We start from the raw sequence: 24,654 nt of genomic DNA on the forward strand, positions 1-24,654 counted from the left end.
TGTGTGTGTGTGTGTGTTTTTTTTTTCTTTTTTTGCTCTTCATGTGGACACTCGGCTCGTGGGGTTCGTGCATGACTTCGTGGGCTGTGCTGTTGCCTGTGCTGCGTGCAGGCAGCCTGAGGGTGAGGGCTGCCAGTCTGCTGCTGTTCAGGGGGCTCCGTGCTGTTTATTGCGTACTACAGTGTTTTCCGCGACGAATCCAGCCGAGCGTCTGCTGCGCCTGCGCCTGCCGCTCCCGTCGCTCGCCATCGAGCGGTGGCGTGTGCGCGCAGGTGCAGCGGCCTACGGCTACGGGCGGGTGGGCTGGTGGGTGGCATGGTGGGCGACTGGCGCGCCGCTGTCCCGTTCCGTGTGGGCAACTGGGCTGGGCATCATGGTATGCAGAGCGCGCGCGCACGAACGTGGGCGGCAACTGGCAATGGCATCGTGCTCGCCTGCATGGGTCCTGTCCTGACGCTGCCTGCGAGAACAAGAGGTGTGAGCCGCGGGCCCGCGGGAGCGAGCCAACCACAGACGCTCGCCGCGCTTCATGGCTTCTCTGTGCAGGCTATTTCCTTAATTTAATTGGGTCACGCCAACCTGCAGTTGCACTTGCACCCGTGGCCGTGGGCCGTGGCGAGCTCTTGGAGTTTTTGATTTGTGATGAAGTGCTTCGGCAGCTTGCCCCTCCCACATTGATCGGGGTTTACTCTACCAGTCATTCAGTAGTATTTTTTTTTCTCACAATAAATTAGCCAAAAATACTTTCTGTCATGGCTTATTAATCAAACAAACAAAGCGAGTCCAGGACGTGTTTGAATGCTTGATCCTTGGGCCTTGCTCAGCCCTTTTTCACTTAGGTCCAAAATCCAAAAACTTCTTAAAATTTCTTATTTTATCGAATCTTGCGACACATGTATAAAATATTAAATATAGATAAAAAATAACCAATTATATAGTTTGCCTGTAATTTATGAGACGAATCTTTTAACCCTAGTTAGTCCATGGTTAGATAATAATTGTCAAATACAAATCAAAGTGTTACATTACTTAAAAACTTTTCACCCAGGAAACTAAATAAAACCTCATCTACAATCTGATTGTTTTCCATCCCTAGCCAAAAATACCTTGAGACCTGTGCGAGCAATAATTTCCTTGCTAAGGTCTTGTTTAGATTTTTTTTGGATTTTGTTACTGTAGTACTTTTATTTGTATTTAACCATTATTGTCTAATCATGAACTAAGTAGGCTTAAAAGATTTGTCTCGCAAATTATAGACAAACTGTGCGATTAGTTATTTTTTTTTATCTATATTTAATGCTCTATACATGTACCGCAAGATTTGATGTGACAAAGAATCTTAAAAAAAATTTTAATGTTTAGGTGTAACTAAAGCCTTGTTTAGTTCGCAAAAAAATTTATGTTTGGCTACTGTAGCACTTTTGTTTGTGTTTGGTAATTATTATCTAATCATGGACTAATTAGGTTTAAAAGTTTCATCTCGTAAATTACATGTAAATTATATAATTAGTTTTTTTATTGATATTTAATGTTTTATTCATGTAACTAAAGGTTCGATGTAACTTAAAATTTTTAAGAACTAAACAAGGTGTAACACAAGGCGGAGAACCCAAAATGGCTCACCTGGCAAGGCTAGACAAGATGAGTGAGGCCAGGAGCTATCATAATCATCATCACCATCAAGGTTAAAAAGTTTAAACCGTGACTAGCTAGCTGGGTCCATGATAAATAACTTACGTGCACGGTACAGCACGGGTGAAATGGGTGATGCACGCAGCCACGCGCAGGAGTAGGTAGGAAGGTCGATGGAGATCCGTCATAAACGCTTGTACCGCCGGCGCGCATGCATGATGGGCGATGATGCGACACGCCCGCGAGCGCGTGGCCATGATGACCCGGCGGACGCGCGCGCACGGCCGGCGCCGCGGGTGGCGCCGTTGCCGTCGCACTCGCACCTCTTCCTTGCGATGGGAGCGACATGATGAGCCAGCAGCCAGCCGACGAGAGGCGACGACCCTGCCTCCCAAATGATGCCCCGGCGTGGTCCTCCACGGCGGCCCAACTGCACGAGATATGGATTCCAACAAACATGCACCTAATTTTGTTTTTGCGGTTTGCGATAAAGCTAAAATAATATGTCTGCGGTACACCACTGCTCCCCGTAATTCAAATTATAAGATGTTTTTTTTGTTTTTCTAAGCATTTAGATTTTACTATACATTTAAATATACAATGTATCTAGTATTTAGATATATAGTTAAAATAATATATCTAATAAAGACTAAAACACCTTGTAATTTGAACCGGAGTGAAATATATTCAATCTCGACAACGGTAACTGTTTACCCTTTGCGAAGAACACGCGTGCTGCACATTCAAAGCAAATGCAGAGTACCAAAGTTTGGCAAAATAATTTGGCATTTAAAACAAGAAAAAAATGCCTCTGATAGTTGGGTAAATCAACTTGGCAAAAGTAGCAACTTGGCATATCAACTTGCCATCGCGATTTCTAGCGCCGCATTTCCTTCCACCACGCGCACCAAGCCTTCACGCCTTTCTTTCCCCCGTGCACGTGAAGAAAAGGTCGTGTCGCCGCCGTTCTTTCTTTCTCCTCGACGCGAAGCCAGGCCGTCCAACGTTTAGGTACGTGGTTCCCTCTTTTTCCCATCGTCGATCTTCATGTCCAGTTAAGATAGTTGGCATCTGCTAGGGCAAGGCCGCCACTATGGGTAGTCATCGTTCTTCTAGGGTTCACACTAGGTCTGACGTTGTTAGGGAACCGATCGACGAAGCTACGATGCGGCGGGCGGTGTCGTTTGTGCGAAGAGGAGGAGAAGAAGCGCACGGAATCAGTAGCCTCCGGGGAAAAAACCATCTTCTAGGCCTTCTTTTTTTTTTATTTTGCCAAGTCCAAAATAGCAAACTCTTGGAAAGAGGCTATTTTTTTACTCCTCATATTGTTTTGAGAGTTGACAAATCACAAGATTTACCAAGTAAAAAACAGACTCTTGAAGATACTTAGAAAGAGGAACATTTTGACTATCGACAACAACATGACAAGCAAACCCAAACCGTGGCTGCTGTTGGGGCACCAGAATAATTGTTTATTTTTTTTATCTCCTTCCAAAAATAAATACATGTCTTACATTCAAGCGGTTCACTAATTTTAAATTTGACTATAAGCATTTTTATACATCAAATATATTCATTATTAAAAATATAACATAATTAATCTAATAATATTCATTTGACATTATAAATACTAGTGTCTTTTTATTTTGTACGTATATATTTGGTGCAACAGCTGCGTGGAGCTTCTAGCGGCAGGCCGGCAGCACTGTTGCAGATGGCGATCCTATACGGCGGGCCGAATGTAGACTTTGTTGGGCCGGATCTGTGCCGGTGGCGGTGGGGCTCATGGTTGCTTGACGGCGATGCATGGCCTCAGGGCCGGATGTGGGCCTACCACAAAGCCCTGTCAACACAGTGCGTGGGAGCCTTTTGAGTGCAGCTTGGTTGTGAGGCACGCACAATAGAGGGTCTAGGACGACGACAGTGGTTACAGCAAAGGCCTTGTTTAGTTTCTTCACGAATTTTTTTCGCGACACTGTAGCACTTTTGTTTGTTTGTCATAATTATTGTCCAATCGTGGACTAACTAGGTTCAAAAGATTCGTATCGTAAATTTCACCCAAATTGTGTAATTAGTTTTTATTTTCGTTTATATTTAATACTCTATGCATACGTCTAAAGATTCGATGTGACGGGAAATCTTGAAAAGTTTTTGGATTTTGGACGGAAGTAAACAAGGCCAAAGTTGAAGCGAAGCCGTGACGGGAAATCCAAAGTTTCTTAGCACGAACATAATACTATTTTCAGGACCAATAATTTAGATGACTTTTTTAGGGTTTCTGGAAACCATTTTGGTGATAAGACGCTTTACCAAAAACTCAAATGTCATATTCCAAAAATAAATTTAATTTCAAAATAATAAAAAATATAATGCCAGATATATACAAGCAAAACAATCCACGCTAGTTTTAAGCATTATCTGAAAAATTATAAAGATTTTTGGAGGTCCTTAGCCCTTTGTTTTGGATGGACAAGAAACTCAAATATAGAATTTTAGAAATAAAAAGTTTTAAAACTACAAAAATATGACACCTACTCCAAATAAATTGGTTCGCCTTTGATTTTTGTATCTATGTAAAAAGGCTATAAGATTTTTTTTTGAGGACTCCATAGAAATTCGAAAAATTGTACACAGCTATAAAGTCATGCCTAGGATGATGTGACTCAACAGTGTCAGTTCCATATCGGCCAGCGTGTCAATATATGTAGCGTGACCACAGTGGCGAGGTCGCCTTTGACGCGGCTAAAAGAAATAGTATCTAGAATTTAGTTTAGGAACTATTATATAAAGACATTAGTATTTTTTTTGGCTAAAATAATAAAAAAACTCGTGAGCTACGATTGCTGGATCACTCAACATACACCATCGGGCCAAGTTTCCATGGGCCTTTACCATGCCTCCTTCCACAAAGGGCCCAAAAATTAGAATCCATAAACGGCTTCGGAAGGTGTCGGAGTAATTTAACGCCGACTTCAGCCGCGTCAGCCCGCCGCCGCCGCCGCTAACAGTTGCTGCCGCGAACCAACACGGCGTGTCGTCCATAGAATTAGTGCTGTTTGGTTGCTAGCTACAGTTTGCCACACTTTACTTTAGACAAGTTTGACTAAGTTGACAAGTGTTTGGTTGATAACTAAGTTTAGGTATGATTCTTTTGGGCTCCACATGTCATAGAGTTAAAAAGTGTGGCAAGATTTCTTTAGGTATGGCAAAGTATGGCAACCAATTTGCTAGCCACACTTTTTTTGGCTTGCCACACTTGCCTAAAGTTAGTTGTGGTAAACTATGGCTAGCAACCAAACATCCCTAGACTTAAAATATTTGCCTTGTATAATAGTCGCAATATATATATTTAGTTATTTTTTAATTTATATTTAATACTTCTATATATAAGTGCAAATATCCGATGAAATAGAGAGTAACTAAACACGGTAAGTTTTCTTAGTTCTTTTTATAATATAACTAGGGTGGCAAGACGTGTGCGAAATGCATGAAGGGGAAAGTGGAAAAGGCGACATGCAAATGTTTCTACGATTGGCATGGGCCATGCAACCCAACACGAAGCATGGACAGGCCTGGCCCGGCAGACTTGTCTCACTCTATAGCATATATATTCTACTACTCTACTAGGACTCACAATCGAACTATCGAAGAAATAAAGCAGGAACTGCACCATGCATCATCTATCAGTACGACGTACATTGCCTCATCTCAAAAACTAAACCCAAACGTGCGTGCGTGCGTTCCTTTGCACAAAACTGCTCATCGTCTATCTAACAAACAGATAAAGAAACATCAAGCTAGCGATCCATCGTATTATCATCAGAAAGATCATAGCATCCTCTCCTGGCGTGCTTTCAAGCAATTGAAGATGTACTCTTACTTTGCAGTCCTCAGATTAATCCTCTACCCAGCCGGCTGCCCGCAGACGATTTAGTCTTCCTTAATTTGCACCACCATTGTTAAGAGGCCTGCCGCCAAACCTTCAATCACCACAGCAGATGGATACCACAACACATGTTAGTAGTCAATACCAATAGGACTTCAGCCCATTTCTTTGATTTTTTACAAGATAAGACCATCGAGCATAAATGGGTGAATTTCTTAAATTTTAAGGCCAAGACTAATAAGACACAAAAATATGGTTTTATGCCGCATGCCAATGACCACACATATAAAGGGCCTCACAATTCCAAATATGTGCATAGAAGGTAAAAACAAAGACATTACAGTATATGATCAAATTTACTAATCAATCATGCATGTCATACACTATCTACATGCAGCTTTCACATAGAAGCAGGAATATACATCACGCTTTTGTAATATTATTATTTTTGAGAAGATAAGTTTAACCTACACTACACTAGCTATTTCCTGGATAGTTCGACTGAAGCTTACAAATTAGTACCGCACCATACATGATCTACATGCATCATGACTATAATTAGATTACATATAAGCAGGCAAAAACATTGTGCGACATATGTAAGTATGTACAGTATATACCTATACTGCTACTTTCAAAATAATTAAACAAGTGATGTTTCAGGAATCAGAAACCCCATTTTCCGAAGGGAAATGCCCATGTATATTTGTAGTGGAAGGAGAGATCAGGACATATGCATCTATGCAGGCTCTATACTCGAACCTATCTTCAAAAGTTCAAAATCTCTACTCAACCAAGTCTTTATTTCATTCTAAGAACAGATGAACTTGACAGTGAATATATAGCAACTCAAAACATGTGCATATACAGAATCAGTTAGAAGACAACATGCAACAACTAATTAGGTTGTACTACGTTACACCAATATATAGTTCCTCAAAAAAGGATAATCACATTTCCAGATCAAAACTAGGCCCACACGTACAGAGAAGAGAGAACAAATTTTTAAACTAGCAAACAGCCCCGTTTTGGACATATACGTGGCAGTGACACACAAAACCAGCTAACACAATTCTGCGGCGCATGGATGGATCAGACTATCGGAGTTTCATCCTTCATGGACTCGAGAAAAGCCAAATAAAACGAAATGCTAGGAGTAATGTCTAGTTTAAGAGGGCATGTATAGATGAAGGTGACATGAGTATGAATCTACCTGCATCTGCATGACCATGCGTGCGATTAAAGCACAAAACAACTGATATATTTGTGCACGTTCAGCAAGCAATTCTGCGGCAACAGCTAGCGATCATCCAAGTTAATACAGCATATCACAGCACCGGCACCGGCACAGGCACAGGCACAGGCACAGGCACAGGCACAGAAGAGCAGAGCAGAGACAGAAATAAAAGGGAAACTGAAACAGTGACGAAATTGATTGATCGGATCGGAGACGGAACGAAATTGAGCAGATCATCAATACATACCTGCGGGCAGCGGGTGCGGCGAGCGCGGGCGGCAGCTTCCAAGCGAGAAGGGAGGACGAAGAAGAGGCGTGGGGATCGGCGATACCGTGCGGTGCGTACCCCAGCACCACACGCTTAAAGATGTCGAAGCCGAAGATGTAGCCGCCGAGGAAGAAGTAGAGGAGGTCGGTGTCGTTGGGGTCGATGAGCGCGAGCACGGGTTGCTCGACCTTGGGCATCTCAGCCGCCTTGAAGGTGTCGGACTCCCAGATGAAGCAGAAGGAGAAATCGCCGCGCCAGTGCGGAAGCAACTCGAAATCCAACCGGTAGCCGCCGCCGCCGCCGTCGACGCCACCAAGGAGCGCATAGATGGAGAGGAGGGGCGCGCCATTCAGAACCGGAGCCTCGTCCACCGTCTCGTCAAGATCACATAACACATGGACCCAGCGGAGCTTGCCGTCGGCGACCTGCACGTAGTCGTAGGCTGTGGCTTTGGCTCTGGCTTCGACGGCGGTGACGTGGGTCGGGAAGGGGACGAAGGACATGCTCGGTTGGTCGGCGAAGGGGTCGCAGTAGAGGAGCCCCTTGGTGGTGGAGGGGGTGGAGTCGACCCACCAGAGCTTGCCGTCGTGGGCGATGACGTCGCTGAAGGTCCAGGTGCGGTGCGGGCGCGGGTTGTTGACGTCCTTGGTGACCCAGCCGCCAGTCCGGGACGAGAAGCAGTGCAGCGAGCCCCTGTCGTTGCCGATCGGGCACCGGAGGCCGACGACCATGAAGCTGGCGCCGTCCGGCGCGGCGATGATGCCGAACGGAGACCGAGCGAAGCCGGGGGCAGGGTCGGGGACGCGGTGGGACGTGGAAGAGGCGGCGTCGAGGACGAAGCAGCAGATGTCCGTTGCGGCGCTGGAACTGGACGCGGTCGGGTGCGGCGTCGGCGTGAGGGTGAGGAAGAGGCTGGCGGAGAGGTCGGCGGAGACGATGCGGGGGAGCCTGATGACGCTGCTGGTGGTGCCCCGCGGGCGCGCGGGGGAGACGCGGGTGGAGACGGTGAGGAAGCTGAGGCGCGGCGGGTCGACGAGGTCGAAGGAGAGGTCGCGGTCCCAGGTGTGGACGGCGACGCGCGGCACGGTGCGGAGGATGACCCACGGATCAGATTCATCGGAGGGAGGCGACGACGCCATGGTTGCTTGCTTGGTGGTGGTCACTGGCTTGTTTGAGAATGGAAGGGACTGGACGGGTGGGGATTAGATGAAGGGAAGGGACGCCAGGCGGCCAGCTTATATAGGAAGGATACGTCGAGGACGAAGCGTACTTGACACGTCTCTTTTTCCGTTCCGTTTGGGTGCTCCTGCTGAGCTGCTGACGGTGGGGGCCGGCCGGGTATCGGCATTCTTGTCAAACGGCGTCCGGACGGTGGGGATTATTGGCATAGACATTAGCAAACGCTTAGAGCAGCTAATTAAGCTGGGCCTGTTTGATGCATCCAACTAAAGTTTAGCTAGATTTTAGCCAGCTAAAAGTTCTTCTAGTTAAATTTTACCTGGGTATTTGAATGCCCCGACTAATAAACTCATCTAAATTTTAGCTGGCCATAGCTTGATCAAAGTAGCTAAACTCATCTAAACTTTAGCTAGTCTTTAACAACTAAATTTAGCTAGTTAAAATTTAGTTGGCGCATCCAATAAAAACACAGGTCCTAACATCCAAGGGACGGGGATGGGACGGGCCAACAATTCACTCCCTTATGATATTCATTCTCATTCTCATGATATTTAGGCCTAGTTTAGTTCGCGAAAAAATTTAGGTTTCGCTACTGTATCACTTTCGGCTTTATTTGATAATTATTATTTAATTATAGACTAACTAGGATTAAAAGATTCATCTCACGATTTATAGATAAACTGTGTAATTAGTTTAAATTTTCGTCTATATTTAATACTTTATGCATATCTCGTAAGATTCTATGTGACGGAGAATCTTAAAAATTTTTTAGAACTAAACAAGGCCAGACACACAAGAAGTAGACGACCAAGCTACATGACATAAACCTGGCAAAATAAAACACGAAACAGTTTAATCGTCGAGCATTCTAGGATTCAAAAGATCACACAACAGTCAACTTGTTTTTCAGCCTACCCTAAGCACAATTCAGTTCCATCCACCCCAGTGACAAAATACTATTTGTCGTGCAGCTGAAATTATCTGGCCGTATGATAACACATATATAGGGGGTGTTTGGGACTGCTCCACAAACTCCATCATGGAGCAGCTCCACAAAAAACTGACGTTTGTGGAGTACCTCTTTAGATGCTCTCACAACTCCACTCTTTTTCCTCGAACTGAGTGCGTGGAGCTAAAACCGTTTGGCTAAAAAACGTGAAGCGAAGCTGAAAAACGTGGAGCGGAGCAGTCCCAGGAACTGCTCCACAAACTTCACCGTGGAACAGCTCCATAAAAAACTGGAGTTTGTGGAGTACTTCTTTAGGTGCTCTCACAGCTCCACTCTTTTTTCTCGAACTGAGTGCATAGAGTTGAAACCGTTTGGCTAAAAAACGTGGAACGGAGCTAAAAAAAACGTGAAGCAGTTCCAAACACCCTCCCATACTACCACTCTGACATCGACCGATCCAAGGCCTCAGAACGAGATCCAGTTCCCAAGAATAACATGTCCATTGTTCATCGTGACGACCTGACATGAGCGATAAACTATCTAAACTACTACTAAACACACAAGCATGCGTTCTCGCCATGGAACGTGATGCCACATCCTAACACGCCTCTGGTAGTAACTTGATGTCGGTCACATATTGCTTCCTAAACCTGCAAGACCAGAGGAGAACCGTGTATAAGGTATAAGAGGCTTGCTACTATGCATTCATCCTTCCTCCAGCAGGAAAACAAGACCTAGGCACAATCACCACCATGAACAACTTAACCTCACCTGCCAAAAAGGTCAGCCAGTATTCCCAATCCCAGCACTTCAAGTTGATGCTGCTGTTGTGGACTCATTATTTGAAGCATTGACATGTTCATCCCCACCGAAACCTTCAATCACAGGAAATAATAATCCCTTTAGAGAATAGAATATTTGGGGTTCACTACACTGAACTGATATATATACAGGACTGACGAAAATAAGACACTGAGACTATAGATGCTGAAAACAAAATTAGCAATTAAAATGTGCAATGTAGAAAAGTACTACTTCAATTATCACTTCTGTACATGCCTAAGCATCATCCTTTAAACCAATCCAAGCACATTTTCAAACAAAATAAAACTAATCCAAGCAGAAAGATGTTCTAGCTAGTACCAAAGCTTTCTCACCAGGTTGCAATTTCCATTTGGAGAATGGAGAGTGTGCAGCATAGCCTAGCCGACAGAGGCCATTATTATTAGGACCGGCTACCACACATCTTAATTCAACAAATATGTCGAGAAAACTACTTCTACAGGAATTCAGGTCAAAAGGAATGTTAAGTTAATGCCACAGTTTGATTTTCTTTTTTAAAAAAATATCTCGGTGATGCCGAACATTTGGAATCATGGACATCAGACAATCCATGGAAGTAAATAACAGTTAAGTCAGAGATCATTAGTGTACCAAAAATGTCTGGACAGATGTCATAATAATCATCAAAAGTGTAAACTACATGAGTGCATATGCATTGGAATAAAAGAATTCAACTGGTCAAGATATGACAAATTTTGTTATGACAATATACATTGCTTGCGTACTGACAGCATAAGAAACTGGAAATACACCACGGTTATCCAACTTCAAACCAACAAAGTGTCCAACAACAATTCAGCTAAATGTGATCCATATATACCGCATTCTAGATCTAGTAACACTGTCTTAGCATGTTCAAGTTATATGTGATGTTATATGTGATGAGAAACAATGGTGACGTTATATGTGATGAGAAACAAATTCAAGTCTGAGAAAATTGCACCAAGAAGAAAAGCAAACCGTTCCAGTTTGCCTTGTTCAGGAACTCCTAAGCCGTATCATCCACTAGACCTTTAGCCATTCCTGTATTAAACATCAACATTAAAAGATTCACCTTAATTACATTTCTTATAAGAACTGGAATGCATCACTTGCATCACTTGCGATATATGCATCTGTAACAGGTAATAACTGGTAGCAGTGTAGCACTGCAGGCTGTACAACATGCATGATGATCCATATCCAACTAGTGATGTAAATTGGGGGGAACAAGTACAAGAAACTACACTTGAGGAAAATAGTGAGCACACAATTCGTTGGAGATGGACAGCAGACGGGAAATACACAACCAATACAACATCCAATTTGAAGGATCTTTCAGCAAGCTAAAATTGACACCAATTTGGAAAGCACAAGCTAAACCTAAATGCCGATTCTTTGCGTGGACACTTCCGCACAAGAAAATTCTAACTGCCAACAACTTGATAAAACGTAATTGGGCAAATGATCCCATTTGCAAACTATGTGGAATGGATCCAGAAACGCCAACTCATCTTTGCAAAGACTGCACCTACGCAAAGCAAGTCTGGTCTTATTTAAAACAATGGCTCAATCTATACGCGCTAAACTCGGTTGGAATGAATGGATCCTTACATGGTTACTGGCGCAAATGTCGAGCAAAGTTTGATAGAAGTGAACGTAGAAAGATAGATGGTGTCATGATCTACTTTTGATGGAACGTCTGGAAGGAACGCAATAGAAGAACTTTCCAACAAAAACATCTGCAACCGATCCAAGTAGCCCAGCTGTGCAAGGATGAAATTCAACAATACCAAATGGCAACAAGACCTAGCACTATGGTTGAGTAGGTGTTTATGCTAGTGCAATACAGTGGTTTGGAACCGGTTACTTTTTTCCTTTTGTTAGTCTTTTGGTTTTTGGCATGTGTGCTATAGTAGTTTAAAGTCGAGTTGCTATGTAAGTTGTTGTAAATATTTTCTGTTTTTCTTTTTCCTCGTCTAATAAAAATACGGCAAAGCTCGTGCCGCCTTTCTAAAAAAACAATTCAGCTAAGTGTGATCCATATATACCGCATTCTAGATCTATTAACACTGTCTTGGCATGTCTGTAAGAAGCACAGTTGATTTGAACTATGGCGACGTTATATGTGATGAGAAACAAATTCAAGTCTGAGAAAATTGCACCAAGAAGAAAAGCAAACCGTTCCAGTTTGCCTTGTTCAGGAACTCCCAACTCCTAAGCCGTAGCATCCACTAGACCTTTAGCCATTCCTGTATTAAACATCAACATTAAGGGCTTGTTTGGCACAACTCAACTTCACTAGTAAAGCTGTTTTTTTAGAAAATAGCTTCATGAGTGACTTTCTAGATGAAGCTGAGCTGTTTTGGAGAAAGTGTTTAGCAAAATAGCTTTACCAACTACTTCATGCATAGTTGAGAGAGAGAAATGAGGGAGAAGCTGCATAAGCTACTTTTTTTTTTCCAGCTTCATCCAACTTATGTCTTTGTGAGAGGAGGGAAAAAACAGCTTCACCCATGAAGCTGTTTTGGAAATAAGTGTTTGGCAAAAAAAACAGCTCATAACAGCTCATGAAGCTGTTGTGAGCTGTACCAAACAGGCCCTAAAAGATTCGCCTTAATTACATTTCTTATAAGAACTGGAATGCATCACTTGCGATATATGCATCTGTAACAGGTAATAACTGGTAGCAGTGTAGCACTGCAGGCTGTACAACATGCATGATGAAAATTGGGGGCGGATTCGTGTTTATACCTGGGGCTGGGAGCCTGGGACTGCGATTGCCATTGTGCGCGCGGGGGGCAGCTTGCAGGCGAGAAGCCGAGAACAGAGGAGGAAGAGACGCTGTCTTGGGCCATCCCGTGAGCCTCGTACTGGACCACCTTCCTGGCACACATGTCGACGCCGAAGAGGTAGCCGTCGAGGAAGCAGTACAGGACGTCGGTGTTGATGGGGTGGATGAGCGCGACGACGGGTTCCTTGTGCGGTAGCCCCGTGGGCCGTGGCCTTGTAGGTGGTGTCTGCTCAGATGTCGGCGATGGACGCCTGGTAGTCGAGCGTCCAGTCGGTCGTCTCCGGGTTGGCGAGCGTCGTGCGCGCGGTGACGGTGGGCGCGGTGCCGTGGCGGGCGGGGGCGATGTGGACGCAGCGAAAGCTGTCGTTGCTGAGCTGCACGACGCGGTGGGAGGCGATCATTCTCTCGGAGCAGTAGTAGCAGGAGCAGCGTGAAGCAGCGTCAGCGTCATCGTCGTCCCTGGGCCTGGGGAAGTGGGGAGTGGGCGAAGGGGTCACAGGCGAGGATCGAGTCCCGCGGCGGTGTCGACCCATGCCGCTGTGGGAGACGACGTCGTCGAAATTCTAGATCCAGTGCGGGAGCGGGCTGCGGACGGCCTTGGTGAGTGGTGACCTAGGCGCCGGTGTGGGACGAGAAGCAGTGGAGCGTGGCCCGGGCGACACCGACGATGGACTAGAACTCGACGACCATGGAGCCGGCGGCGGCATCAGGGCCGGGGCGGCGATGACGCCGAGGCAGGCGGCGCAGAAGATGTCGTCGTGGGCGAGGAGGCGGTGGGCGGTGGCGGAGGCGAGGTAGGGGACGGCGTAGTCCGGCTTGGGGATGTAGCTGATGGTGAAGGTGCGCTCGACGCCGTCGAGGCCACGGTGGACGCGCTCCGTGGCGGGGGCCTGCGGAGAGGGGCAGAGGCGTGATGGCGAGGAGGACGCCCGACCGCCCGAGGGCCGAGGGGTCGGCGGCGTGGACGTGCGGGAGCGAGTATTTGCATTTCGGGCTTGTTTACTTCCGAAAGGCTTTTTTTTTTTTTTTTGAAACGGTAGCACTTTTGTTTTTAGGCCTTGTTTAGTTCTAAAAAATTTTATAAAATTTTTCAGATTCCTCGTCACATCAAATCTTTAAACGCATGCATGAAGTATTAAATATAGATGAAAATAAAAACTAAATGCACAGTTTGGTCGGAATTGACGAGACGAATCTTTTGAGTCTAGTTAGTACATGATTGGATAACATTTGTCAAATACAAACGAAAGTGGTACTATTCCTATTTTGCAAAAATTTTTGGAACTAAACAAGGCCTTATTTGATAAATATTGTCTAATATGGAGTAACTAAGCTTAAAAGATTAATCTCGTGATTTACAAGTAAACTGTGCAATTAGTTTTTATTTTCATCTATATTTAGTGCTTCATGCATGTGTTGCAAGATTCGATATGACGGGAAATCTTAAAAAGTTTTTGGTTTTTGGGTATTGTTTAGTTCCCAAAATTTTTTGCAAAATTTCTCAGATTTCCTGTCACATCAAATCTTTAGACGTATGCATGGAGTATTAAATATAGACGAAAATAAAAACTAATTGCACAGTTTGGTCGGAATTGACGAGACGAATCTTTTAAGCCTAGTTAGTTCGTGATTGGACAATATTTGTCAAATACAAACGAAAGTGATACTATTCTTATTTTACAAAATTTTTTGAAACTAAACAAGGCCTTGGTGGCAACTAAACAAGACCGTCGCCACGACGCCGAGGCATGAGAGCACTCACAATGCAAACTCTATTACAGAGTCTAAATTATTTATTACCTCAAACAATGTGGATCTAGAGTTTAAATAAGATTTAGAATCTTATTTTTCTACCTCTTTTTTCAATAAATATACTGTCACATACTATACATAATATGTAATTAATTGTCTTAAACTCTACGATAAAATCTTGTATTGCGAGTGCCCCGACCTAGAGACTGGGGAAGTGGAGAGGAGCCGTGGCGGTGGAGTCGAGACCTCATGCTGGGCGGTCAAGGTGTCTGCCACTGCCATTGCCATGGGGTCCGTCCTTCACACTGAAGCAAGGGCAGAGCAGGAGCCATGGAGCTTGATTAAAACTTCTTAGTGAGAAAATACTAATGATACAATATGCCTTTTTCTTTTCTACAAGGCCACCTTTCATTAAGATATTTGACTTTTATGTTACGTACAATGAGTTCTAAGATTCCTTTAAGGCAAGTAAATTGGTTGATAACAATGTAATGGCCTCAGAGTTACAAGTTTAATCGTAACCAACTTGAATTGTTTGAAAAGAAAAAAAACAAGAGTTCTACTGTAATGATACAATACATATGACTTTCCATTTGATACTGAATCTTGAAACTTTTTCCTTGTTTTTTTTTTCACTTTTTTATGTGTGTCAGGCAGGACTACCTGAATGTGGATCCAAATTCTTTCAATTATGATAAGACTGGCATGAAACATTACACCAGGCCTTGTTTAGTTGACAAAAACTTTGGTTTTTGGCTACTATAGCATTTTCGTTTTTATTTGACAAACATTGTCTAATCATAGAGTAACTAGGCTCAAAAGATTCATCTCACAAATTACAGGTAAACTGTGCAATTAATTTTTATTGTTATCTATATTTAATACTCCATGCATGCGACCAAAGATTCGATGTGACGGGAAATCTTAAAAATTTTTGCGAACTAAACAAGGCCCAAGATAAACGAAAATGGACTCTGGTCAAGATGAATCTGGTATGTGAGTTGTATGTACATTGGTCTTGTTCACTTAAGCTTATCTGCTGACCAATCATTTAATAATGTTTTTTTCTCAATAAATTAACGAAAATAGTACTTTCAGCCATGATTCTTTTAGGTAACTTCGATCATCTATCTTCTATTTCAATGTTGAAGGTATACGAGTACAAATTTGCCTTCCCTATGTAGGTTGCCTAAAAAACTGAGTACTGTCAATGGCCGGGCTGTGTTTCCTAGGGATGAACATCAAATTCAGCTGATATAAGTAAAGGAATAAGTAAACATCTTGGATTGATATTAGATTGTTGGGAGTGACCCTTTGTGAACTCCTTTTTTTAAAAAGAATTTGTGCAGTATTAACACATAATTGCCATCATTGTTGAGTTTGATGCCACTTGGATTGTTCTTTGATCGTCAATCGAAATCTGCATCAACATTTCAGTTTCAACCATTCAACTTTGTCTTTTACTCTTTCATTTTCAGATTCAATGAGCAAAATCCACCGCCGGTCCCTGAACTTGGTTGGCGGTGTCATCTAGGTCCCTAAACTTCTAAAGTGATATCTATGAGTCTATAAACTTGACATACGGTGTCATCTAGATCCCTGAACTTTCAAGATAATCACCGCATGTCCTTAAACTTGGCCGATGATGTCATTTCAGTCTCTGAACTTTCAAGATGATGACTGCAGGTCCCTAAACTTGGCAAGCGGTATCATCCTTGTCCAAATATGATCTAACCTACTCTATAAGTTGTTATGTGTCAATTAATTAAGCATTATTTATCTAATATTTATCAGAAAATATAAATTATATAAAATAACTTATATCAATAAAAAATAAATTAAAGTGTTAAAATAATTTACACCAACAAATATATTAGGTTTAAATTGAAGTATAAAAATAGTAAAATTAATTAAATATTTATGTATCATTGATAGTATTACAAAATAATATTAAACTTCCTATATATAGTATTAAAAGTTTTCTCTATTAGAAGTTACTTCTAATTTTAGTATTATTTTTAAAATTTTAATAGTATTATTATAGAAGTAACTTTCTCTGTTATTAATACTATCACATTATTATTAAATATTTTAATACCATAATACTACTATTAAAAGTTTTAATACTATAATACTACTATTAAAGGTTAACTTTTCTCTGTTATTAATACTGTCACATTATTATTAAATATTTTAATACCGTAATACTACTATTAAAGTTTTAATACTATAATACTACTATTAAATGTTACTTCTATAATAACATTATTAAATGTTTTAAAATAATACTAAAATTAGCAGTAACTTTTAATAGAGAAAACTTTTAATACTATAGGAATTTTAATATTATTTTGTAATACTATCAATGATACATAAATATTTAATTATTTTTACTATTTTTATACTTTAGTTTAAACCTAATATATTTGTTATTGTAAATTAGTTTAATACTTTAATTTGTTTTTATTCATGTAAATTATTTTTATATAATTTATATTTTTCCTGATAAATATGAGATAAATAATGATTGATTAATTGACATATGTTGGATTCACGTTAGCTTATACAGTAGGTTAGACTATGTTTGGATAGGGATGATACCGCTTGCTAAGTTTAGAGACTTGTGGTGATCACTTTGAAAGTTCAGGGACTAGAATGACATCACCGGCCAAGTTTAGGGACCTGTGGTGATTATCTTGAAAGTTCAGGAATTTAGATGACACAGTTTGCCAAATTTATAGACTTACAGATATCACTTTAGAAGTTTAGGGACCTAGATGACACCGCCGGCCAAGTTCAAGGACCGGCGGTGGATTTTACTCAGATTCAATTCATGAAAGACAACAAGTGTACAGGAAGCCACCACAGTACCTGCGGTAGCTTTCTTTTGCTAACATACGCCATTGGGCCAAATTTCCATGGGCCTTACCATGCCTCCCTTCCACAAGAGCCCAAAAATTAGAATCTGTAAATGGCTGCAGAACTCGTCGCCCCGTCAGAGTCGTTTAACGCCGGTTTCCGCCGCGTCAGTCCGCCGCCGCGGCTAACCGTCGCTGCCGTGTCATGTCGGCGGCTGCTCTGCGAGTGAGGTGCCATTGCTCTCCACCATCCCTCGACGGTCGATGCCAACGCGCGTGAGCTAGTCCCTACTCGACTCGTCTGCCGCCACCGTCGTCATGGGCCCGACAACTCGTCCGCCGGTGCCGTACCGGCACCTCTCCTCATCTCTTGCTCCGCCCATGAGATGCACAGGTGCGGACTCCATATCTACTACGCTAACAAATAGAATACGTACTAGTTATCTTGTTTTCAGTTCCCGTGCGAGTAGATTCAGAGCAGCATCAGATTTCAGTAGCGCCCTTAGTGAAATTGTAGGGTTACATAAATACATACTAGTATTAAGATCCCAACTCCTGAGAAATAATGCCACTGGTAAAAAAAAACTTCCTCAAGTAGATAGACGCATGGACATCTTAATCGTGCAAAGATGCAGTTGTGAATTGCTGACCCCAATCATGGACATGATTTTTGGCAATGAACTTTGATAAATTACCTGTTTAACTGGTTATCCATCTGGACATCTTGTGCCTATGGAGTCACTGCTGATTTTCAGGGCACAAACTTGAGAGGCTATTTGCTTATGATTTGCCATTGCCACTTTTTAGGCTTCTCATCCAAAATGCACCAACCCGCAGGAGTCAAGAGTCGAAATGTATTTTTGACGCACCAACAGCTTAAATACAGTTCATTCAGAGTGTAGTGATACTTGCATATTCAGATTTAAACCCAGAAACTACAATTAATACATGGAAACATAACTTCTCCTTAGATACTGTTTTCTGTGTTACTTATTTTCTTGTTGGTGTCCCTTCTGCTACCTGGGATACTCAGTTTGTGGTTTAAAAAATTTACTTATTTGCTTAGCAAGTAGGCTTCATAATTTCAAAAGTCACAGAATGATAAGAATTCAACCTTGTACATGTCCTCTCTTTTGCGATCACGCCCGTCCCCTAGGGCATGTATTTCATTAAGCAGAAAATTGTACATGTCCTCTCATATAACCTGATCTTTGCATCACTGCAATACATATGAAATAGCACTACTGAGGAACTACAACTTTTACACATTGCTAGGTGCTGAACTAGTGATATCACGATGGTAAAGGGGGAAAAAAAAACCTTCAGTCGTCTGTCGAGCATTCTTGCTTGCCTGTTTATTGCAAATCAGCGACTTATTTGAACGGGGCTGCAAATTTGGAAAGTAGTGCCTAGTTATCATGCAAAATGCAAAATCTCAGTGATGGTCGCTTCCTTCTTGCAAATTAACCAGTCCAAAGTATGTTCCAGCATGACCCTTGGCCATGAGGGATGCATGTGTACCTGTCTCCACGACAATTCCTTTCTCAAGCACGGTGATCTGATCACAGTTCTGGATAGTGCTTAGCCTATGTGCCACAACTACACTAGTCCTGCCAATTGATACTCAGTCCAATGCTTCTTGCACCACCTTCTCTGACTGGCTGTCCAGTGCACTTGTAGCTGCTTCATCCAGTAGCAAGATAGCAGGGTTCTTCAAGATTGCACAGGCAATTGCAATACGCTGCTTCTGACCTCCTGACAGCTGAACACCCCGCTCACCACACCATGTGTTATATCCTTCCTTTAGGTTGCTAATAAAGTCATGTGCATTGGCGGACCTTGCTGCATTCTCAATTTCTGCCTCACTTGCTCTTTCTGTTCCATACATAATGTTCTCTCTAATGGTACCTGCAAATAATGTTGGCTCCTGGCTGACTAGGCCAATGTGCCGTCACAGGGCTCGGAGATTGTATGTTTTGATGTCTCTACCATCGACCTCTACCACCCCCTTTAGTGGCTCGTAGAACCGCTCTATAAGTCCAATGATTGTTGATTTGCCTGAGCCACTTTGCCCAACAAGGGCTGTCGACATGCCTGGCTGTATGCTTAAGTTGAATCTTTGAAGATGACCACATTTGGCCTTGATGGGTATGCAAAATCAACTTCTTTAATGTTGACCTCACCCATGAGTTTCTCTGGTTTGTGTCCCTCAGGGCTGTCAGGGTTAATTTCTGATTCCCGGTCAAGAATAGCAAACACTGAAGCTACTGCATCAGCACCCTTAGCAAGGTCTGTTGTCACGCTACCTGCATCTGCAATTACACGTCCTGTGCCTACTAGAATTGTGAAGGTTTGGTAGAGGGCCTTAGCAGTAATGTGATGTTCAACAATGAGCTTGCCACCATACCAGAAGTCGAGGGCTGTAGTGCATCTCAAAAGACTCATGGACGTGCCGAGGCCAAGACCAGCAAACCATGATTGCCGAATGCTTTCATTGTGTGGTCCATCCTGTGCTTGGTCAAAGAGGCGCAAGATGCGTTCCTGGGATGAGAAAGCAGTGATGGTGCGAAGATTAGAGACAGCCTCAATTGCTAGCTTACTACATTCAGATTGTGCCTGTATAGATTGCTTTGACATGGTCTTTAGTAAGACACGACGGGCATAGAAGCAGATGATGATAAGAGGCTGGACTGCTATCATCACAAGGGCCAAACGCCAGGCAATTATCAGACCCATGATACAGGCAATGAGAACCGCAAAAATTGTTTGTATCACCAGAGACATCCTATTCCTATCACCCACTAGTGACCTCACCTACAGCACAAATATTATGTCCTGTAAGTTACTCTTGTTTTCTATATACTCATAAGCTTCAATCAAAATATTTATACTTACAACATTGGTGTCCTTGGCAAGCTGTGAGCATATGACACCACTTGAGTTATCATCATGATCAAACCACCCAATCTCGAAAGTGAGAATTTTCTCAAGCATATATTCCCTAATTCTCTTGGTAAGGCATTCTCCCATAGCATCAAAGTTGTAATGCTGCCCAATATTGATCAGGAATGTGAGCACTGCAAGGGCGGCAAAGAAAAGTGCATGTGTCCTTGTTTTGTCCTTGATCTCTTCATGATCTGTCAAGAAGTAGATAGAGATCATGCTGACCATGGCGTATGAGTACGCAGGTTGTATGCCGCCAAACACGATTGCACTAGAGCCTCCTATCAGTGCCTGCCTCCACTCTGGTGCATTAAGCATAAGTAGCCTTCTAAAAAATGGCACGGGTATCTTTCGTTTGTCTATGTCGTAGTCATCTTTTGCATTGTCCGCTGACCTCCTTGAGCTTGAGCAGCAAGTTGCAGAGAGTCTCCTTCTCACATTGTGGCTGCTGTATTGTCCCATATTAGATGTACTTTCAGTTCCACTGACCTCTGTAGCCTCCCTTGAATATCTGGTTTGTTGAAGTTGGACAAGAGATGAGTAGAGACCATTCTCATTTGCAGTGAGCTCATCATGGGAGCCCAACTCCACAAACCACGATGTCACCAGACTTCATGGCAGCAATCAAATGAGCATTTCGGACGGTGGAGAGCCGATGTGCAATGACAATAGTAGTTGGGCCCAGGGAGGCCAGGTCAAGCGCCTCCTGTACAACATGCTCTGAGTTAGTGTCCAATGCACGGGTGGCTTCATCAAGGAGGAGGATCTTGGGTGACTTTATGATTGCTCTGGCAATTGCAATCCTTTGTTTCTGCCCTCCAGACATGTGGACACCATGCTCACCCACCTGTTTTTTGTTCCAGACATGGTTAGTGTCAGATTACTAAAGGATGGCTTACATTTCATAAAGAAAAACTTAGTTCCAAGGTCATTGATTTAGGCAATTTCAATAGATCAAAACGAAACAGTTTCTCGACGAGCCAACACCTGTAAAAGTCTATAATTTTGTGTGACAAATTACTAAGGATGGCATACATTTTGTAGAATTAGAGAAAATTCTAGTTCCAAGGTCATTGATTTGGGCTATTTCAACTGATTATTAAAATGATACAGTTTTTTTTTGATGAGCTAACACCTGTTAGTCTGTAACTTCGTGTTTCAAAAAACATAATTCAAGTTTGCTGTAGTAAGTAGATAAGGAATTGAGCATTACTTTCATCTGAAAATTTTCCTTTGTATGTCTCCCTCTTTTTTGTGTTTTATAAAAACTTGCTTATAGCAGCTAACATCTACATTACATAATCAACAACTGTTATAAACTGCGAACTGTTCGTTTCAAAAAAAAAACTGCGAACTGGTCAAGACCTCCCCTGGTTAGAAATTCAGAATAATATATATCTGGCATGTATTTCTGCCGTTTCAATGTTGAAGGCAACTTTGATCATTTATCTCAATTATTCTAGTGTTTAGGCATATGTACACAAATTTGCCTTCCCTATTTAGGTTGCCTCAAAAACCGAGTACAGAAGCTGTCAATGCCTCTGTTTGTTGGGGACGAACATCAAATTTAGCTGATATAAGCAAAGGAATTAGTAAACATCTTGGATTGATATTAGATTGTTAGAAGTGAGCATTTGAGAACATTTTTTTTAGAAAAAATATTTGTTCAGTATTTACACGGCATTACTGTGGAGTTTGATGCCACTACTATTCTTGGACTGTTCTTTGATCGTCAATCGAAATCTGCTTACATTTCAGTTTTAACCATTCAACTTTGTCTTTTACGCTTTTGTTTTCAGGTTCAATTAAAAGAAGCTACTGTTAGATTTGGACTTGGAGGACAAAGAAGCGTCTGCACAAGTGTAGGGAAAGCCACCACAGTACCTGCGTGTCATAGCCCTTCGGCAGCTGGGCGATGAAGTTGTGCGCGTTGGCCGCCTTTGCCGCGGCGGCCGCTGCGCTCGCTTCCGCGAAGTACTTGACGTTCGACAACGCGGAGTAACTGATTTTCACTCTTTGGTTAGTTGCATATATATATATATATATTGTTAGAGTATATGTGTATGAGGCCCATGAGGCTAGGCCCATGAGGCCCATGTATCCATAATTATATGGCCACCCTGGTTTAGGGTAAGCCCATTAATGAAACCCTAATTCTAACATGGTATCAGCCTAGGTTTTCCTCCTCCTCCCCTTCCCAGCCGCCTCCAGGCCAGCAGCCGCCGCCGCCGGCCGGCCAGCTGCCTGGGCGCCGCCGCCGCCGCCATGGCAGGCCGGGACCCTCCTCCCTCTCCTCCTCCTCCCTATTTCCAGCAATTCCCGGCGCTGCCCTACCCGACTTGGGCCCAAGCCGCCGCCGCCGCCGCCCGACCTCCCCTGCCGGCCGCGACCCGCCCTCCTCTCCTCCTGGCGGCCGTCGCGAGCGCGGAGCCGGCGGCTGCCGCGGAAGCCGCGGCGCGTGCGGCGGCAGAGGCGCGCGCGGGCGCGGACGCAGCGGCGCGTGCGGCGGCAGAGGCGCGCGCGGGCGCGGACGCAGCACGCGCGGACGCAGACGTGCGCCCGGATGCTCCAGCGCTCGCGGACACGGCAGCGCTCGCGGCTGCAGCGCGTGCGGCGCGAGGGGAGCGCGCGCCTGCAGCAGACGACGGCTCGAGCGCAGCAGCCTACGCCCGGGGAGCTGCTGCCGCCATTGCTGCAGGGCTTGGCATGCCCCTGGACATGGAGACTCTGCCCAGGACACTCCTCACAGCCGGGGGCGCCCTGTCCAGGGGGCTTCCTGCCGTGGGCACGGCTCCCTTCCCTGCACCGCCTCCGCCGCCCGTGATGCATCGTCCGGACTCCACCCTCCTCGCCGCTCTCGCCACTGCTCGTGCTGCAGCTGCGGAGGGCCGGGCCCGCGTGCGTGAGGCCGCTCTCGCTTGGGAGCGCGAGCGTGACGCGGCCGACGCCTTGGCCCGCCAGATTGCCGACGCGGAGCAGTTCCTCGGCCTTCCGGCCTCGCCTGACGTCGGGACCACGTCCTCGGCATCAGCTCCGGTCGTCTGGCACGATCCGACCGACCCCCACGTGGTGCAGCTCCACTACCAGGCAGGGGGCGTCCAGAACATACGCCTCCTCGTCCCGGTCGTCCTCGAGCCCGAGTCGCCCTCCTACGCTCGCTGGAGGGACTTGGTCCTCCTCACCCTCCGCCGCTACGCCCTCGACGACCACGTCCTCCTCGACGCCGCGGGGGCGGTCCCGACCCCCTCGTGGCTTCGCCTCGACAGCGTCGTCCTCTCCTGGATTCTGGGGACGATCTCCCTGGATCTCCACGACCTCGTCCGCAACACCCCGAGCGCTCGCGGGGCCTGGCTGGCGCTCGAGGGCCAGTTCCTGGGCAACGCCGAAGCCCGGGCTCTGCGGCTCGACGCGAGCTTCCGCACCTTCGTCCAGGGAGACCTCTCCGTCAGCGAGTACTGCCGCCAGATGAAGGGTATGGCGGACTCCCTCGGCGACCTCGGCTGGCCCGTGGAGGACCGCATCTTGGTCCTCAACGTTCTCCGCGGGCTCAGTGACCGGTACTCCTACCTCCGGACGTGGATCACCAGGCAGCGGCCCTTCCCCACCTTCCTGCAGGTCCGTGACGACCTTGTCATGGAGGAGCTTACTCAGGGCCTACAGCCTGGGTCCACCTCCGCTTCGGGGTCCTCGTCCTCCTCCTCGACTGCTCTCGCTGCCACTCCGCCCCGTCCCGCCACCCCACCACAGTCGTCTCTTCTTGGTCCCCTTCCCCCCGGGCCGAGCGGGGGTGGGGGGGGTCGGGGCGGCCGCCGTCGTCGTGGTGGGGGACGTGGAGCAGGTCGTGGGGGCAACACGACGACGCCGCCACCTCCACGGGGTGCACCCTGGCCATCCTACAACAACCCATGGTCAGGGCGCATCTCCATGTGGCCGTTCCAGGCTTCCGGTGGCGAGCCTCGCCCGCCGGCGGCCATGCTTGCGGGTGCTCCCCCGGGGTTCCCCTCAGTGACCCCGTGGGCGGCCCCGTTCCCCGCGCACTCGTGGGCTACTCCACCGGCGACCTTGCCCGGGTCTGCTGGCTGGGACCAGGCGGCCTTGGCGCACTCCTTCAGCACCATGGCCCTGACACCCCCAGTCGGGCCGGAGTGGGTCGCCGACTCTGGGGCTACTTACCACACCACTCCTAACCCCGGTATACTTTCTTCTGTTCGCCCTCCTTCTCCATCTCTCCCTTCGTCCATTATGGTCGCTAATGGGTCTTGTCTTCCTGTCACCTCTGTGGGTGCTGCCGGCCCCCATGGTTCCTTTCGTCTTCCTGATGTTCTTGTTGCTCC

The 24,654-nt window shown here is 45.1% G+C and overlaps 1 protein-coding gene, 2 long non-coding RNA genes and 1 pseudogene across 5 annotated transcripts; 1 reads left to right on the plus strand and 3 right to left on the minus strand.

The window, feature by feature from the left end:
• On the minus strand, window positions 5,147-8,210 carry LOC8079440. The gene is made up of 2 exons (XM_002453398.2): window positions 7,003-8,210; window positions 5,147-5,612 (listed from the first exon to the last, which is right to left on the minus strand). The coding sequence occupies exons 1-2, from the start codon at window positions 8,160-8,162 to the stop codon at window positions 5,573-5,575; spliced, it is 1,200 nt and encodes a 399-aa protein (XP_002453443.2). The 5' UTR covers window positions 8,163-8,210; the 3' UTR covers window positions 5,147-5,572.
• LOC110434595 lies at window positions 9,522-13,689 on the minus strand. Of its 3 annotated transcripts, none has more exons than XR_002452133.1 (5): window positions 12,728-13,689; window positions 12,156-12,225; window positions 10,938-11,017; window positions 9,923-10,026; window positions 9,522-9,801 (listed from the first exon to the last, which is right to left on the minus strand). It is a non-coding gene; the product is annotated as an uncharacterized LOC110434595 (long non-coding RNA). The 3 variants fall into 3 exon arrangements; XR_002452132.1 differs by having other exon boundaries at window positions 12,139-12,225; XR_002452134.1 differs by lacking the exon at window positions 12,156-12,225 and having other exon boundaries at window positions 12,728-13,681.
• On the plus strand, window positions 17,427-22,334 carry LOC110435128. The gene is made up of 2 exons (XR_002452805.1): window positions 17,427-17,771; window positions 22,120-22,334. It is a non-coding gene; the product is annotated as an uncharacterized LOC110435128 (long non-coding RNA).
• On the minus strand, window positions 18,796-22,417 carry LOC110435127 (annotated as a pseudogene).

The sequence above is a fragment of the Sorghum bicolor genome, chromosome 4 (assembly GCF_000003195.3).
Source record: "Sorghum bicolor cultivar BTx623 chromosome 4, Sorghum_bicolor_NCBIv3, whole genome shotgun sequence".
In the NCBI taxonomy this organism is placed as follows: Eukaryota; Viridiplantae; Streptophyta; class Magnoliopsida; order Poales; family Poaceae; genus Sorghum; species Sorghum bicolor.